This window comes from Sesamum indicum, linkage group LG7 (genome assembly GCF_026168435.1).
Source record: "Sesamum indicum cultivar Baizhima isolate 11 linkage group LG7, ASM2616843v1, whole genome shotgun sequence".
NCBI classification, from domain to species: Eukaryota; Viridiplantae; Streptophyta; class Magnoliopsida; order Lamiales; family Pedaliaceae; genus Sesamum; species Sesamum indicum.
Genome location: NC_142663.1, coordinates 15,617,368 through 15,633,459, shown reverse-complemented (window position 1 = coordinate 15,633,459; position 16,092 = coordinate 15,617,368). Strand labels below are relative to the sequence as shown.

Below are 16,092 nucleotides of genomic sequence, written 5' to 3'. Positions count from 1 at the left end.
GATTTTGATGTACAAACGTGATAAACAACTCCGCAGAATCTCAGATGCCGGAATCTGTATATTGGTCTGCCAATTTAAACCATGCAGCATTTGAGCTGAATGATTTAAGTATTTAAAGAGGTAGATATTTCAAGCCCACATCATCAAATTCTTTAGCATCCACTATGAGCTATTTTCTCCATCATTATACATTATCTCAAGTCCACCTAACATTGGAGTTACTTCAAATCAGTAGCTCAATCTCTCCATCCAAACATAACATAGCAAACTTTAAAATTTCTTAGTGTTATACATATTACAAAAATGTTACACAAGTAATATCTGTACGTTCTTGTTAATCAGATTCAGCATCCTTACAGAGTTCCCACCGTTACGATATTTGAGAACATTCAGCACTCCTTACAATTAACACCCAGCAAACAACTATGAGCTAAATGGTAGAAAAAGCCTTCAACACAAAACATCAACCAGGTTGGTGACTCCAGTTTTATATTCAAAAGCAAAACCACAGCACCTTTCCATGTACCATATCAAGCTAAGCAAAGAACCACATCTTGATGAAGATTGACAAACCCATTTGCAGCACAAATGCCGAGATAGCCACAATTGTGAGGTCATTACTTTGTATATAAGATCTGAGGTTCAAACCGACAAAGCTGGCTGATGCAGCTCCAGCAATTAATATGATAGTCCACCGTAGAAACTCAACTGGAATAACCAACAGAAACTGGATGTGCCAAGAAAAACGATTGTCAGATATCACATTACAGAAAGAAAAGAAGTATAGGAGAATTCAGAAAAGAAGAAAGCATAGCCAAATATAGGGCAAGCAAAATGCATGTCAGTGCTCAATGGTCCACATTTATATAACCATCCACATACTCGAAATAAAACTCCCTGGTGAACTCAAACTCCTATTCACACGCACACAAACAGTTGAACCACATCATGACCATTATCAAAATAGTGACTAAATAATTTATTCCAGAATACAGTCAAGTATATCTTCTCATTCAACCTGGCTTGACTACTCTGCTTGCTTAACATATGTCTCATACAACCTTGACCATTTTACTAACCAGCATTCACATTCAGTTGCAGAATGAAGGTAGCGGATTATAATTATCACAAGCCATTATTAAGGTTAACCCCACCGCCCACCACGAAAAAGGGGGAATGAGAAGAAAGAAGTCAAAATGCTCCACTAATCTTATCACGGGAAGTTAGGAACTTCATTGACAGACCCCAATTTTATCATAGTGATCACAGGTTCGAGAAAGCAGCATTAGAATCATGACCTTTCTCCAAAAAATGTGAGAATGTAAAACATAAAGCTGAAATGAATATCAAAATTTATGTCATTCAGAAAAAATGTATGGAAATACACCCATTATCAGGACTAGAACAACATACAACTATCAGCAAATAGATGGCAATGTTAACGCCAGAACTCACAGAAGTCAGGATAAAAATGAAAAGGGAATATCCCCACAAGCACCAAAAGCGTATGAGGCTGACGCTTGAACCCAAGTACTGAAGCACAAAGTAATATCCCAATGGAACTATGAGTGCATAACCATAAATGGAGCCCGCTGCCACATTTAAGTAGTTGACATCAAAAGTCCATGAAGTACTGTGGTCGCTTCGTCTGTGCATTAAGTAGGTGGCACAATTTCCAAGAGAGGCAATCGCAAACACCAATGTTGTAGAGATCCAGACAAGCCCATAACTGAAACATCATGAAGGACAAAACTACCAGGTTAAAAACAGATTAACAAAGTGACTAGAGGATATTGATTCCCCTTTCTTTCGTACTTATACGGAGATATTTCAGTTTTTTCCCTTATGCCGTTCATTTACCTTCTGACAGGGAATTAAAATGCTGTCTAACCCTCTTAAATCAATACAGTTACCCATTTTAGTTTAATCTTACAAGTAACATTCTGTCCATCCATCAGAAAGAGATCAGTCCAGTGCAAATTAGAAGGTTTTATTTTCTTCATAATAACCATCAATGTCACATGGAACAATGGAATTACATGATATATATTCAGAATCAAAATTTGTCAACATGGGTTTATTGCATCACCAAACAACTTACAGGTCTGGGTTTGCATCAATCTTGTTGACAAAATCTCCCGTCGTAGGATACAAAGAACTTATCAGTCTGTTTAACACAATGTCTGTATCTACATTAAAATATTGTGTGTATGAAGAGATGCTGAATACTCCTGTCCAGTTGTTTGTTGCTGGTTGTCCACCTCCATCTGCAAACATCAGACATAACATATACTCAGCTGATCTGAACAAGAGCATTCTAGTTACTAACCTAGAATGTGTTAGTAATTTGATACATAAAATGACCTGTTGTAACAAGCAATTCATCATTAATGATTACTCGATTCCTCACATGAGCAAAATTCACCTTAATTTGCATGAAAATATCTGCCTTAAAGAGGTGAAGCCATTTGTTTTATACCACCGATCTGTATAAAGTTATTTGCCTGAATGCCTTAAATCTAAACCCAAATTCTCATTTCTATAAATGTATGATACTGCTATTAATCCGGTTACATTTCCAGGTTGAAAAGGTTGGCCAAAGAAACATAACAAGTTTGCTTTCCGGAAAACAGCCTATGTGCCAAACTCGCCAAGGAGCTAGGAACTTTGTGGCAAAAAAGCCTGATACTAAGCAGAATTTCATTGAACTAAAGTGCATTGACCTACAATATAGAATCCTAGTAATCGCAATAGGTTAGGGAAAGATGAAGATATTCAGTTATTGCACTAAAATTAGCAAGTAACAAATTACAGCCATTCACCAGCAAAACACATTTTCTGGACATGAGCTATTACAAAAATTGATCACTTACAGTACCCAAAAGGTAGCACTGCTTCGGAAGCTAAATCCAAGGCTCTAGTTCAGATAAAAGAGAATGCAAAAGGAAACCTTTTGGTTTGCTAACACATAGGCTGGGGCCAACACTTCTTCTTCTTTTATGAAGGAAGAAGTATGACTCATGCACACAGAATGCACAAGCTAGACATGTCAAACGCAGAAACTGCATCCTTCTAGATGGATTAGCAAAGATCAAACCCTGCTAATTATAAAGAACCAGCAATTATCTTTCTCTTAATGTTCCTGATAATAAGTGTGCTTCTTGGTGCTCTGCACATTAATTGCTCCTTTCGTCTTTCCATGGTCCATTAAAGGTCAGGCCATCAACAATTATGATTTCATGTAACAGCAATGAAGCTTACTGGCAGGACCAAGATCCTTCAACAATTAGCATTTGGTGCTCTGCACATTGATGGGTTCTTTGATTCTTTTATGGTCCATTAAAGGGCAGGGCATTAACAATTATGATTTCATGTAACAGAATTGAAGCTTAATGGCACAACAAAGATCCTTCGACAATTATCATTGTCATCTTCCAGAAAACAAGGTAACACGACAACAGTTTATGATAAACATTAAACAAACTTGAAATCTCCTACCTAAAAATTTGCATGGTCAGAAGAGGAAAATTTCAAGAGAAAACAGAAGCATGAAAAAGGGTAAAGAAAGATGATCTATAACTTATGCCACTCTAAGTGGGACAAGTATGGCATTTTTCTCTTTGATGGAGGTTAATTTGCTATTTAGAAGCCTGGAATTTCGACCAAGATAGCAGGTCTCACTCGCAAAAACATAAATATAAGATCACTAGCCGCATTGTATGTTCTTCTTCTTCTTCAGACAGGAGTGGAGTGGTACTAGCCACATCCACTACTATTATATCTAATGTCTCACAAGCCATAGGTCACAATTTGTGATTTGAGTTTTCTTCGGAATCATGTCCAGATATCCTCTTCTTAAAATGTTCATTTGACTCATTCAGCCTACACGCGGAAGCAAGTAAAAGCGGACCACTAAATTGTTGCCTGATTGAAAAGATAACTATAACAGTCACATCGCATTGAGATTACAATTTTTGCCGAAAAATGAAAACAAGCGGAGGATGCAGTAGCTAAGTAATCCATGGTCCCTCTAAAGTATGTGTTGGGATAAACTAAAGAATGGATATATCACATACCGCTGGTGCTGCCTATAGGTTGGTATCCCTGACCCCCACTTCCAGCATTATTGGGCGGAAATATTTGCAAATTTGCACCAGGAACTGCATGGAATCCGCAGTCACATTACAGAATGCAGTCTACTAGAAAACATTAGTGAATCAAAGGAATATCTTACAAGAGCTTGTACCTTCATTGTTAGTGGCTTTCTTTTCTTCACTAACAACAGCCTGCCCATATGCAAAAATGATAGCACAGAAGAATATTATTGAAGTTGACAGATCAATCAGAGCACAAAATAATGTGATTGATCAACAAATTTTCCTCCTACATGAGAAAAAAGATCTTTCTTCTCAAAAAAATGCTCACACAAAAATTCTTGTTCTTGGAAAACCATGATAAAGTTGCTGGTAAACCGAATCTAATCATCAAATGCAATAGTTGGTGTAAAGCTAGACTTGCTAACTACCTTAATGCACCAAGATTGACCAGAAACTTTCAAATGCACCCTTCAATTCAATTACTTCCACAATTCACTCGGAAGTCTTCCTCCAAAAACTTAAACTATTATCATTCATGAAACGACAAGACAGAGAAGGAGAGTACGCATAAATGAATGTCGTGACAAAAGAAGGAAAGACCACATAAATGAATACTCGAAATACCAAAATTTTCTACGCTTCCGAACAGCATACTAAATTGCAAAATGTTCTTCATTTCTCAACAATATCACAAGAATGAGAACATTAAAATCCCAAAACAGAGCTCATTTGAACATCAATTCGGTAAAAGACTCCAATCACCAACCAAAAGAAAAAGGAATCAAAAGCACAATCAAAGCAACTTGCGGACTCGATATATGCACAAATAGAGAGATAATAATGAAATTTGAGATATCGCACCGGGACAGAGCCAACAAAGTGGCTGGTGGGGAGATTCGTGAAGGATTCCTCCATTGGATTCAAGCGATTTAGCAAAAAGAGTGAGAGTGTTGCGGAGATAATCAAACTACCATGGGGTCAATAATGAATTAAAAGGAAATATAGGGGTTGAGTTATAAAATGGTGGACAGAGCCCTAAGTTAATATTTTGTTGTAATGCTTCGTCGGTAAGGTTTATGGGAAGGGAGGAGTGCAGTGTAATTAATTAGGATTTTGGAGCAATACTTTTTCAAATAAATACAATAAAACTGAATAATAAATGATGTTTTACAATATTATCTAGTGAGTCATTAATTAATGACTGAATTTTACAAGTTCTAATGAGTAAATACTTTTCTAAAATAAATTAATAAATGAATTATTTTTAATTTGTAAAAAAAATGTTATCTTGTGATTTTTTTTAATTTAATGTATGATGAATTTAGAAGACAACTATAATTTAATAAGACAAAAGTTTTGGGGTTAAGAGAGTCCGAATTTCACAAGTTCATATTTTGTAAGTGTCTATTATGTCTTGGATAATCAAGGAGGTGTAATAATCAGATCCATGATAGGAAAAATCGTATATCTTGTCTCTTATATGTCATGATTTTATCATATTAGATCTCATAAGTTGAAAATATTCTTTATTTTTAGTGTCTATGTAATTTTATCAAAGAGTTAATGGAGTTGTAGCACTCTCATGAGCATTTCCATATATTTTTTTGTTAATTATTGAATGAAAAATACACGTAGAGAGTAAAAATACTATGATCTTAGTATTCAGCCAAGTCAAGAGCATCTCGAGCTTTCACGTGACAACAGAGTTGTTCCTCGACATCTTCTTACCACTATCTACCCATATTTTCTACTTGCCCTAGCATGAGGACTCAGGTTATCAGTGATCTACTCCTATCTTACACACGTGGATTCTTGAAAACTAACCTAACAAATTCAATATTCCAACTATTTCCTTCTACTAGCTGCTGAATTTGATGAAATAAGAAAACGAAAAAAGAAGGATTACATTGAATGAATACCACTGCAACCACTCTACGTAAGCATATGCTCAAGCTCCTGCTGATGTCTGCCGCCTCAATTCCTCATCAACATTTCTTATGAACTGATCCCAACCACTTCCTTGACTTGTATCCAAATAATCATAAGGAACTGCAGTTTTTAAACCTGGACGAATTCCACACCGGCTCTCCACAATCCTAAATTCCAACTCCTTGCCGCCTTCTCTCAACTTCTCTTCCAATTCATCCCAAGTAAACATCAGGGGTAGGGTAGATGCACCCCAAGGGTTGAAATCCAAAAGCTTAACTCGTCCATCTTTTCTGACATACACATCAAATGTGTAGCTCTCAGATCCAAAATTCCCCTTCACCTTCTCCATGAAAAATTCCCCAATCATAATTTTCAAATCATATTTCTTCTCAAGAAGAGCAGGATAAAAGTTAGTTAACTCCCGTTGACAAATGCCCACAAGGAGTTTATGGCGTACAAAGCAACGAAATTCCATCTCAGGCTTTAGAGAAGGGTACCATTTGCGGAGTGCAAGGAAGAAACTTGATGGCCTTGATGCAGTTTTATCTGTGCATGAATCATATGCATGGTAAAGATCATGGACAATTGAGTCAGATGACCGTAGCAGAAGGGCAATCTCGGAGAAACTGGTACATTTGAGATTCCCCGTTGAACTGATCCAAGCAGAGTCTTTAGGTGCACTCCAGTTAAGCTTAGGAAAGATGGCTCCCCCGAGGAATTCGATGGATGCTTTAATTTCCATTTCTAGTTCCGGAAAAGACGGGGGTGATATGGGTTCCTCTGCTTCATCGCCAGATCCCTCTACTGCGACAAATTCTTCTTCCTCTTCAGGTTTATGGACTCTCTTTGGCAGGGGATCATCATTTGTAATTGAAAGAGGGAGAAGGAATGGACCAGAATCATCGAGCAGGTATTGGACAAAGGACTCTGGAAGGTCATGAACTGTGGTTTTTATGGAGCAGGATTTGAAGTTCGGGTACCATTTCTGAATCTGGCACCTATTTATGTCTTCTTCCTTCATATCAAGATGTAGGAATTACTTGCCCCTTGATACCAAAGAGAAGATCCTTACTTCAAGAAGATGCTCAGTTCTACAGCAACTAGTTAAAAATTGTTGAAGTTTAAGATATGATAATCATTGAAGGAAAAAAGATTAAATTTGTATTTTAAACAAACAAGAGAACAAATTCTGAGCACAGACACTCTTATCTGCTTCTGCTGTGAAGCCTTTGAATTGCTTCCACATTATTATCATGTTCTCAATTATCTCTTTGTTTTAAGATTTCAATAAAAAAAGAAGGAATTTTCAAAAATTTATCCTATTATGCATGACAAAGAGAAATTCAACCTCATTTGATTCGGGTGAACAAATGGTTCATTCTGTTCAGAATGTTGTGAAATGAAATCATGGGTCTTCATTATGATCAGAACCAAAACAAACCTTTTCTTTTTTTTTTGTGTGTGTGGAGGGGGAAGGGGGAGGGGGGCGTTGAGTTCCAGTTTATAAATAAAATTGCTGAAATTTGCAGTGGGTAAAGCTCAAAGCTTCCAAGCTAAAAAAGTATGAATTGAAGCCCCAACCCCAAGTTCTTATTCACTGGCAGACTCAAGATTTTTTGGGTTTGAGAGAAAACATTGTTAGCGGCTCTTTTCTTCACTAACAACAGCCTGCACATATGCAGAAATCATAACACAGAAGAATATTATTGAAGTTGACATATCAATCAGAGTACAAAATAATGTGATTGAAACAACAAATTTTCCTCCTACATGAGAAAAAAGCTCTTTCTTCTCAGAAAAAAGATCATATAAAAATTCTTGTTCTTGAGAAACATGATAAAGTTGCTGGTAAACTGAATATAATCATCAAATGCAATAGTTCGTGTAAAGCTAGACATTGCTAACTACCTTAAAGCACCAAGATTGACCAAAAACTTTTAAATGCATCCTTCAGTTCAATTACTTCCCCAATTCACTCAGAAGTCTTCCTCCAAATACTTAAACTATTATCATTGAAGAAACGACAAGAAGAGAAGGAGAGTACTCATAAATGAATATCGTGACAAAAAAAGGAAAGACAACATAAATGAATACTCGAAATGCCAGATTTTCTTCGCTTCCGAACTGCATATTAAATTGCAATGTGTTCTCCTTTTCTCAACAATATCACAACAATGAAAACATTAAAATCCCAAAACAGAGCTCATTTGAACATCAATTCGAATCAGACCAACCAAAAGAAAAAAGAATCAAAGGCACAATCACAGAAACTTAACACCCAATATATACACAAACAGAGAGATAATCATGAAATTCGAGATATCGCACCGGGACAGAGCCAACAAAGCAGCTGGTGGAGAGATTGGTGAAAGATTCCTCTATTGGGGAGATAATCAAACTACCATGGGGTCAATTGTGAATTAAGAGGAAATATTGGGGTTGAGTTATAAAATGGTGGACACAGCCCTAAATTTGATGTGTATGTTTTTTTATTTTTTTAGCCAAAAACAACTCGGGCAAGGTGGGGAGATGTTTTTGGAATCCCCTCCCATCTCAATATATAAGTATAAGACGAAAAAATGCGATATATTTTCTAAACTAAAAAATGGGAGTATTACTCCTTCACAAAATATCAAATCATAAGCAAAGCTAATAATAAAAAAAAAGAAAATAAATTACAAATCAAGGTACATTCCACACAAGCATGGGTAATACCTGGTCCTAAAAAAAAGACCAACACAATTTTTGACCAGCTCAAATTTATTGTCGTGAACTGACAAACCAAGAAAAAACAATCTAAATTATGCAAGACTTACCCAAGAATTGCTGCTACAAGGTCAAAAGACATTTTTGATCCATCAAAATGCTACTCATCACAATCATAATTTTGAGGAGGGAGGTTGGAACGAGACACTTTTAGTAAAGTTGATATATATGTTTTTGTATGCTTTATCGGGAAGACACTAGCGTGGTTTAATTAGGACTTAGGAGCAATATTTTTTTAAAATAAAAATAATAATATTTTTTTTTTACTATTTTATCATTAAGTTACATTCTTTTGGTATTTTCAATATTTTTATCAACTCCTTTATTTTTGAAATATTTCTTGGACTTGTTATTTTTCTAACTTTTTTAGTTAACATATACGCGACGTTCTTCTATAAACCACTCTTCTTAAGCACTATTTTTACTATTATTAACTAATCAATCACATCAAAATTCCATATTGAATCTTAATTTCATGAAGGCCCTCAAACAATCGTTTCAATTTTCTATTTTAATATCATCATTTAAATTAACTCACAAATATATACATTATATTTCCGTTATTTTGCTATTTGACTGTTGAATGAAAATAAATAATGCAATCCAAAATAATTATTCGCTCAAACATTCATCCAACAAAGATATATGATTGAAGGAAATTGATGGATGGTAAATAAGGTAAACAAATACAGTTAAAACATTTTTATGACAAAGAAAGAGGAGAATAACTAAAAGCGCCAATAAGATGTAGCACGTTTTTTTACGGTGCTTGATTTCTTTTTGGGTTTTTGAAAGCTGGGCAAAACCAATCTTCTCATATCCTCTTCCCACTCACCAACCGTCACCGCGCAACCATTCTTCCATCTTTGTACTCGTAAGCTTCCCACTGTTTCTCTCTACACACACACACACTCTCGTGGCTATATATATATATGTATGTATTTGTAAATCTAACCATGTTCAGAACTTCAGGCCGAGCGACCTTCGAGCTAAATCAGAAGAAATGTCAAAAGGTAAACAAGCTGAAGGTCAATCCAACTCACTGATTATTTTGTTTCACTCAGTCTTTTTAATAATTTTCCAGTGTGTAAAGTAGTTTTTGACAAGTTTTCTTGATCTGCATTTGTTATTTGATACTAGATCATGCTTATTTAAAGTTTATTGAGTCTGTCCGGAACTTATGCCTTTCTGCTGATTTGTGTCAATTTTCTGGTGGTCTGATGCGTGTTAATATTGATGAAGATGGAAATGGATCGGAAAAAATGGTGGTGTCTTCATATGACGAGGCAATGGAGGCTTTGTCATCTCTGATAACTAAGCGCAGTCGTGCTGACAAGAGCAACAAGGGGGATGGCTTTGATTTATTATTTGATTATATTAAGGTGCCTCTGTTTTCACTGGTTCTATGCCTGTTTGATGGATTATGGCTGGAACTATAAGTTTTTTCTTATAATCTAGCCTTGTGTAATATGTCTTTTCTGTTGTTTAATGAAATGAAGATTTTGGAATTAGAGGATCCCATAAAACAGATGAAGATTATTCACGTGGCTGGCACCAAAGGAAAGGTAAACTGATGTATTGATTAGTGTTCCTGTGGATTTTGAGATGGTGACAAGTTGTGATGGTGTATTTACTGAAATCTTGGGTTACTGGGTTTGCTTTTGAGAACTGTTTTTGGAATAAGATTGGCACTGATATGACTATGACTTTTGTCCTGGAATATATAGGGATCAACGTGCACGTTCACAGAATCTATTCTGCGAAATTGTGGCTTTCGAACTGGACTTTTCACATCTCCTCACCTCATTGATGTTCGAGAAAGATTTAGGTTGGAAGGGTATGTGCTTGCAAGTGGATGAAGAAAGAATGTCTACCTCTTAACTTATTAGGGACTTTTGGGCTTTTTATTTATTCCCTGGCAGTTAAAGTATGAAATAATTGAAATGAATTGACTTTTCTATTCACTCTTCTGCTTTTCTCTCCCTTTTTCTCTTTTTTTTTTCCTTTTTCCCTCTCCCCTTCCTGGATATTTCAGATCTGATATTTCTGAAGAGAAGTTCTTGGCATACTTCTGGTGGTGTTGGGATCGACTGAAGGCATGTACTGTGCTTGTTTCTACAATATTATGCTGGCATGTTTCTCTGTATAATTGTTTGCATTATATATTTATCAACTTTGATCACTTTAACTACTTTGCATATTTTTGGTGTTTGAAGCTGACAATATTCATTCTGTTTTCATCACATAGAGTACTGGTGTTATGCTCCTCTTGGCCCTCTGCTTCATTTTTCCTTCTTCTGAACATGTAGGAAAGAACCTCTGATGAGGTACCGATGCCGACATATTTTCGTTTCCTTGCCTTGCTTGCTTTCAAAATATTTGCAGCTGAACAGGTAGCTTTTTAGCTTATATGTAATACATTTTACCCATTTCTGAGATTTTTATCTCATATTGATGTTGTTGGATCCAGGTAGATGTTGCCATTTTGGAAGTTGGTTTAGGTGGAAAATTTGATGCTACAAATGTGGTATTCATCTGAAACTCCTTCTGCAAAAGACCTGTACAATTATTTCAATAATGAATTGATCTGCCTCTTTTATGTGCGAATTTTCGTTAAATGGTTGCTGGTTGCTGGATCTCTCACATCATGATGAATGGTATTCCTTTCAGGTTGAGAACCCAGTTGTCTGTGGTATAGCTTCATTAGGGTATGACCACATGGAAATTCTTGGTTAGTGCTTTCTCTCCATGATATTTAGGTAACTGCTAAATCTAACTGATTTTGTTTATGAATGCAACAATTTCTTGCTATTGATAAAAAGATGAAAAATGCTGGTTGCTCTTTCGTAGTTGCATAATTAGGAATTTTTTACATGAACAATAAATGGGTAAGGTGAGTCAGGGTGAAGAATGGAAGTACCGGATGAGAGGGTGCTGGCTTACCGTGAATCTTAGTTTGTGCAGTTCTCGTTTCTTACTGGACAAGTAAAAGATTTCTTCTGGAAATATGATTTTTATTGTGTGAGCATGTGTTTGTGGTAGCTTGCTGACCTTGTGAAGATGAAGACTGAGTTATGTGATCATCAATCTTCAGTAAATTGATGAGAGCTACATATACTGTTTGGTACCATGATGAGATTCTTGATATTTTATTTCCTAAGTTGATTCGCATTGACGTTGAATTTGGATTTAGCTTTTCTTTTTGAGTTATCAAGTTCCTACTTTTTTGTTTGCGGAGGTGATTCATTTAAGTTTAAAAATGAGACAAATGTTCATCATTCTTTAAAAGAAATACCGCAACGTTGTTCTCATACATTTATTGCATAACATGAACAGGAAATACCCTTGGACAAATTGCTGGGGAAAAGGCTGGGATTTTCAAGGTATGATGACACTGGTGTTTCCTCTGTAATGTTCACTATTATGAAATTTTCTGCGCAATGCACAAGTATCTTATTCCTTTCATTGTCTCGTTATTCTTTATCCTTAATTCTTGCTTTCTTAATTAGAGAGGTGTTCCAGCCTTCACTGTACCACAACCTGAAGAAGCCATGAATGTTCTTGCACAGAAGGCCTCACAGTTGGATGTGAGTTGAATTTGTCTCCACTGACTTCTATCACATTACTTGGAATTGTGAGTTTTAGGTCTCAGGTATTAAGATTTCATATAGCAATCTGATGATGCATGATGTGTCTCTTGCTGAGGGTACAGTCCATTTGTCTTCTTTGCTCTAGTAGTCAACTAGAGAACCCTAAGATGTGAAATAATGTTGCTTTCAGAATGATGGCTTTTAAGGAAACTTTCCTGAAGGCAAATTGAGTAAGGTGGACAAGAAATGACTGAAGAAGCAATTAGCAATGAATTTGAATAATTACCCTTCCTATTCCTTTTCTGCTAGCATTTCAGCAGCTTAACTCTGGTACAATTTAGAGTATGAATATTAGCTTTGAGAAACTGCCTCTCGTAGTCTTGTATGTTACTGCAGCTGTCCGCCCAGTACTCAAGATATGCCAAGACATATTTTGTTTGTCTTATCTCTGAGCTGGTCTATTCCAAGTGTGTTTGAGACAAACCAGATATATAGTGATTAAATCTTTGTCCTGCCCAACAGGTAAATCTTGAAATAGCTGCTCCTTTGGATCCTATCCTCATGAGTGGCCTGCATCTTGGGCTTGAGGGTGAGCATCAGTACATGAATGCTGGCCTTGCAATTGCATTATGCTCGACTTGGCTTCAGAGGACTGGTCACGTTGGAATCAATTACCTGAACCAGACTGTAAGCTCTATCGAACAGGGCTTTATATTACTACACAGTTACAGCATTTGCTCAATTGTTCTTTTGTTTGTGTGTTGGAAGTAGACCTCTCTGCCAGATGAATTCATCAAAGGTCTTGCAACTGCTTCTTTGCAAGGACGTGCTCAAATTGTTCCCGATCAGTTCATTGAGAGTGAGAGCCCAGGGGATCTTGTGTTCTACTTGGATGGTGCCCATAGTCCTGAAAGCATGGATGTATGTGCAAACTGGTTTTCCCTAGCAACCAAAGAAGATTCTCCATATAACCAGTTCAGTGATTCTAAAGGATTGCAAAAAGCAGGACAAAATGGGCCATTCAGAAAAAATGCTACTCAGGTAATATCCAGGAAAATGGAACATTGTCATTTAATATGTTATTCGTTAATGGACACTAATGAGTTGGTTTGTTTGCAGATGCAGATTTTGTTGTTCAATTGTATGTCTGTGCGAGACCCTCAGTTGCTTCTTCCACGCTTAGTGAATGCTTGTGCTAGCCATGGTAAATACAAGTTTGCCAAGTTATATGTCAACTTGTTGCAAGACAATGAATTTGAAATCTAAACTATATATGATATGTGAAAAATAATATTTATTATTTGGTGTATTTATATATTCAGGAGTCCATTTTAAGAAAGCATTGTTCGTTCCAAACACATCAGTGTATTACAAGGTGGGTACTGGTGCCTCACCTGCAGCTGATGCCCAAATTGATCTTTCATGGCAAATGACACTTCAAAGATTATGGGAAAGCCTAATCCTTGGGGAAAAAGGTAACTTTTGCACGTCAGTGTAGTTGCAATCTTTATTATTTGAAAACCCTCCGTTCCATGGGGGTCACCCATTGTTGAGAACCCAACATTTCATAGTGGAGGTGTTGGGTTTGAAACCTACTGGATGCGTGTGCAAGAGGCGGGGCGCATGGGTACAAAAGTAAAAGAAAAGCCCTCCTTTCCACGGAGCTCAACAAGATGAGATTGAGGGACTTTAACCTAAGCAGTCTCTGCAGCACTAGCCCTCAACTTCACTGTTCGTGCTTGTGAACAAGATATCTTCAATCATACTCTTCCTATTGTTACTTAGCTACATGTCGGACTCTAATCCTGCTACTTTACCTTATAATTAGTAATGGGTAGATGCAAAGTGAGACGGAAACATGCTTTTTTATCCAAAACTGTGGCATGTGGAGGATATGCTGAAGATGCAACATATTTGCTTATATATAATTGAAAGCATGCTATACTCTCTATAGATGGCCCTCTCTGAGCTAAGACTCCCAACACCTAATTCACCTATTTTGAAGTCATTATTTACCAAAATGAGTCCCAAGGCTTAAGTAAGCTATTCTCGAACAATTCTGTGTACCCTTCTCAAGCTGCTGTTTAATTTATAAAGTTAGCATGATGCAGCTTGTACAGAGAATTCTTATAGCTGATTGAATCCTTCAATCACTTGGCATACAACTCAAATTTTGGTCATTTCCGTAGTCCTATTCTGGGTAGTCCCAATTTGTTGAAGCTGTGGTTGGTTGTTTCTTTGGATTCCTGCATTTAAGATCGAAGTATGAGAATGGAATGAATTAGGATTTCAAGAAGAAACAAGGATGATTGGATTTTTTGTTGTTTTTCTTTTGGCTGTTCCGTCCTGCTCTGATTACATACAAATTCTCATAGTCTCAAATATTACAGGGAGAGATGCAAAGAACGCAGAATTAACTTGTGAAGTTGTCAGTGATGATACTGACAAAGGTGCTCATAGTTCTGAGAATAGCACAGTTTTCACTTCACTCCCTCTGGCTATCAATTGGCTCAGGGACAGTGTCCGAAAAAATCAATCTGTTCGCTTTCAGGTAATCTTTAAATACTGTCTTGCCAAGGTTTATCCTGAATACAAAAAAATGTTGAGCTTTAACTGTGGAGATGAGCATCCAATTATTTCATAAAGCACAGATTATCATGTGCTGTAGTATGAGCTTTTGAGGCATATGACAATGATATTCAAATGTCACCATTCTTTGCACCTTATGATGCGTGAATGCTCAATTGTCTGACACCATTACCATAATCAGGTTGGATTTCCATCACTTGCACAAATTTTTGTTTTGTATTTAGTCTAAAGTAATTAAGCTATATGTCAGAAAAGCAATCACAGATCATACATGATATATGGCTTTCTGGATATCATAATACTGAACGCAGCAAAGTTCTTCAGAAATTCCTTTGTTGCCTTACCCTGGGGAATTAAGTCACCAAATGGGATGACTATAAGTGGTGAACTTGTGTGAAGGGGTACATATGACAAAAAGCATTAAAATAAGCATGAATTGATGTATGGGGGAGTGAAAAACTGAAATCTGAATATCTTTATACCTGGCCATCTTTCACAGCTTTTAGGCGTTACTTAAACCATATATTACATTTTTTTTAAGCCTTATCTTCTCCTTCCAGTCATTATATTTATCTACATATTTTTTCTTCTCTGTTTGCTCTACCAGGTCCTGGTGACAGGTTCTTTACATCTAGTAGGGGATGTATTGCGACTAATCAAGAAGTAATATGGTGCCGATCATGATCAATTCTCTCTGCATTTTGTCTTTTCATGATAACTAATGTTCACGGTCGCAAAGCCAATAAGATACTTTGCATCTTCTCCACAGAGGTTTACATTTTTGATACCCTAGTTAACATGGAAGATTTCTTGCACCTTGTCAAAGAATTTACTGTTTCTGTCGTAGATAATCTTTGGTGTTTTTGGTCATCTTCTATTGTTGTTGTTCCACCATTTACCAGTAAATTTATATTTCTAAATGGAACTTGCAACAGAAATTGATGTTTGTGTTTAGGAAATTACTGCTGCTTCAGCCTCTCTATTATTCACTATTTTTCTTAAATAATTGATACAAAATAGTGGAGGGCCAGAAATGCATTTTGAAGTGGAAGTGGCCATTCCCATTTATGATGGTACCTCTTCCTTGTTACTTCAGTTGACAATCCCAGTTATGAAGTTAT

General features: G+C 36.4%; 3 protein-coding genes across 5 annotated transcripts; 1 reads left to right on the top strand and 2 right to left on the bottom strand.

The window, feature by feature from the left end:
• Positions 1-269: 269 nt before the first annotated feature.
• On the bottom strand, positions 270-5,116 carry LOC105167124 (Integral membrane Yip1 family protein). The gene is made up of 6 exons (XM_011086707.3): positions 4,959-5,116; positions 4,247-4,286; positions 4,077-4,160; positions 2,102-2,267; positions 1,456-1,729; positions 270-727 (listed from the first exon to the last, which is right to left on the bottom strand). The coding sequence occupies exons 1-6, from the start codon at positions 5,010-5,012 to the stop codon at positions 536-538; spliced, it is 810 nt and encodes a 269-aa protein (XP_011085009.1). The 5' UTR covers positions 5,013-5,116; the 3' UTR covers positions 270-535.
• A 613-nt stretch (positions 5,117-5,729) lies between these two features.
• LOC105167123 (uncharacterized) lies at positions 5,730-8,537 on the bottom strand. Of its 3 annotated transcripts, none has more exons than XM_011086703.3 (2): positions 8,355-8,537; positions 5,730-7,694 (listed from the first exon to the last, which is right to left on the bottom strand). In XM_011086703.3, the coding sequence occupies exon 2, from the start codon at positions 7,045-7,047 to the stop codon at positions 6,046-6,048; it is 1,002 nt and encodes a 333-aa protein (XP_011085005.1). In that variant the 5' UTR covers positions 7,048-7,694; positions 8,355-8,537; the 3' UTR covers positions 5,730-6,045. The 3 variants fall into 3 exon arrangements, with proteins under 3 accessions (XP_011085005.1, XP_011085006.1, XP_011085008.1); XM_011086704.3 differs by having other exon boundaries at positions 5,730-7,126; XM_011086706.3 differs by having other exon boundaries at positions 5,730-7,117.
• A 1,004-nt stretch (positions 8,538-9,541) lies between these two features.
• Positions 9,542-15,909, top strand: DFB (DHFS-FPGS homolog B). The gene is made up of 17 exons (XM_011086702.3): positions 9,542-9,666; positions 9,765-9,820; positions 10,035-10,174; positions 10,292-10,357; positions 10,520-10,629; positions 10,828-10,888; positions 11,102-11,185; positions 11,263-11,319; positions 11,463-11,523; positions 12,129-12,175; positions 12,302-12,379; positions 12,905-13,069; positions 13,154-13,423; positions 13,502-13,586; positions 13,705-13,857; positions 14,773-14,933; positions 15,579-15,909. Exons 2-17 carry the CDS (start codon positions 9,796-9,798, stop codon positions 15,636-15,638), a joined length of 1,623 nt encoding a protein of 540 aa, XP_011085004.1. The 5' UTR covers positions 9,542-9,666; positions 9,765-9,795; the 3' UTR covers positions 15,639-15,909.
• The last annotated feature ends 183 nt before the right edge of the window (positions 15,910-16,092 follow it).

What these genes read in the sequence shown, in the direction of transcription:
- LOC105167123 (XM_011086703.3), bottom strand. Translation starts at nt 7,047, where the DNA reads ATGAAGGAAGAAGACATAAATAGGTGCCAGATTCAGAAATGGTACCCG.
- LOC105167124 (XM_011086707.3), bottom strand. Translation starts at nt 5,012, where the DNA reads ATGGAGGAATCCTTCACGAATCTCCCCACCAGCCACTTTGTTGGCTCT. An exon ending in ACTTTGTTGGCTCTGTCCCG is followed by an intron (nt 4,287 to 4,958) that starts GTGCGATATCTC and finishes GCATATGGGCAG; the next exon opens with GCTGTTGTTAGTGAAGAAAA. An exon ending in GAAAGCCACTAACAATGAAG is followed by an intron (nt 4,161 to 4,246) that starts GTACAAGCTCTT and finishes GATTCCATGCAG; the next exon opens with TTCCTGGTGCAAATTTGCAA.
- DFB (XM_011086702.3), top strand. Translation starts at nt 9,796, where the DNA reads ATGTCAAAAGGTAAACAAGCTGAAG. An exon ending in TATTATTTGATTATATTAAG is followed by an intron (nt 10,175 to 10,291) that starts GTGCCTCTGTTT and finishes AATGAAATGAAG; the next exon opens with ATTTTGGAATTAGAGGATCC. An exon ending in GGTGTTGGGATCGACTGAAG is followed by an intron (nt 10,889 to 11,101) that starts GCATGTACTGTG and finishes CTGAACATGTAG; the next exon opens with GAAAGAACCTCTGATGAGGT.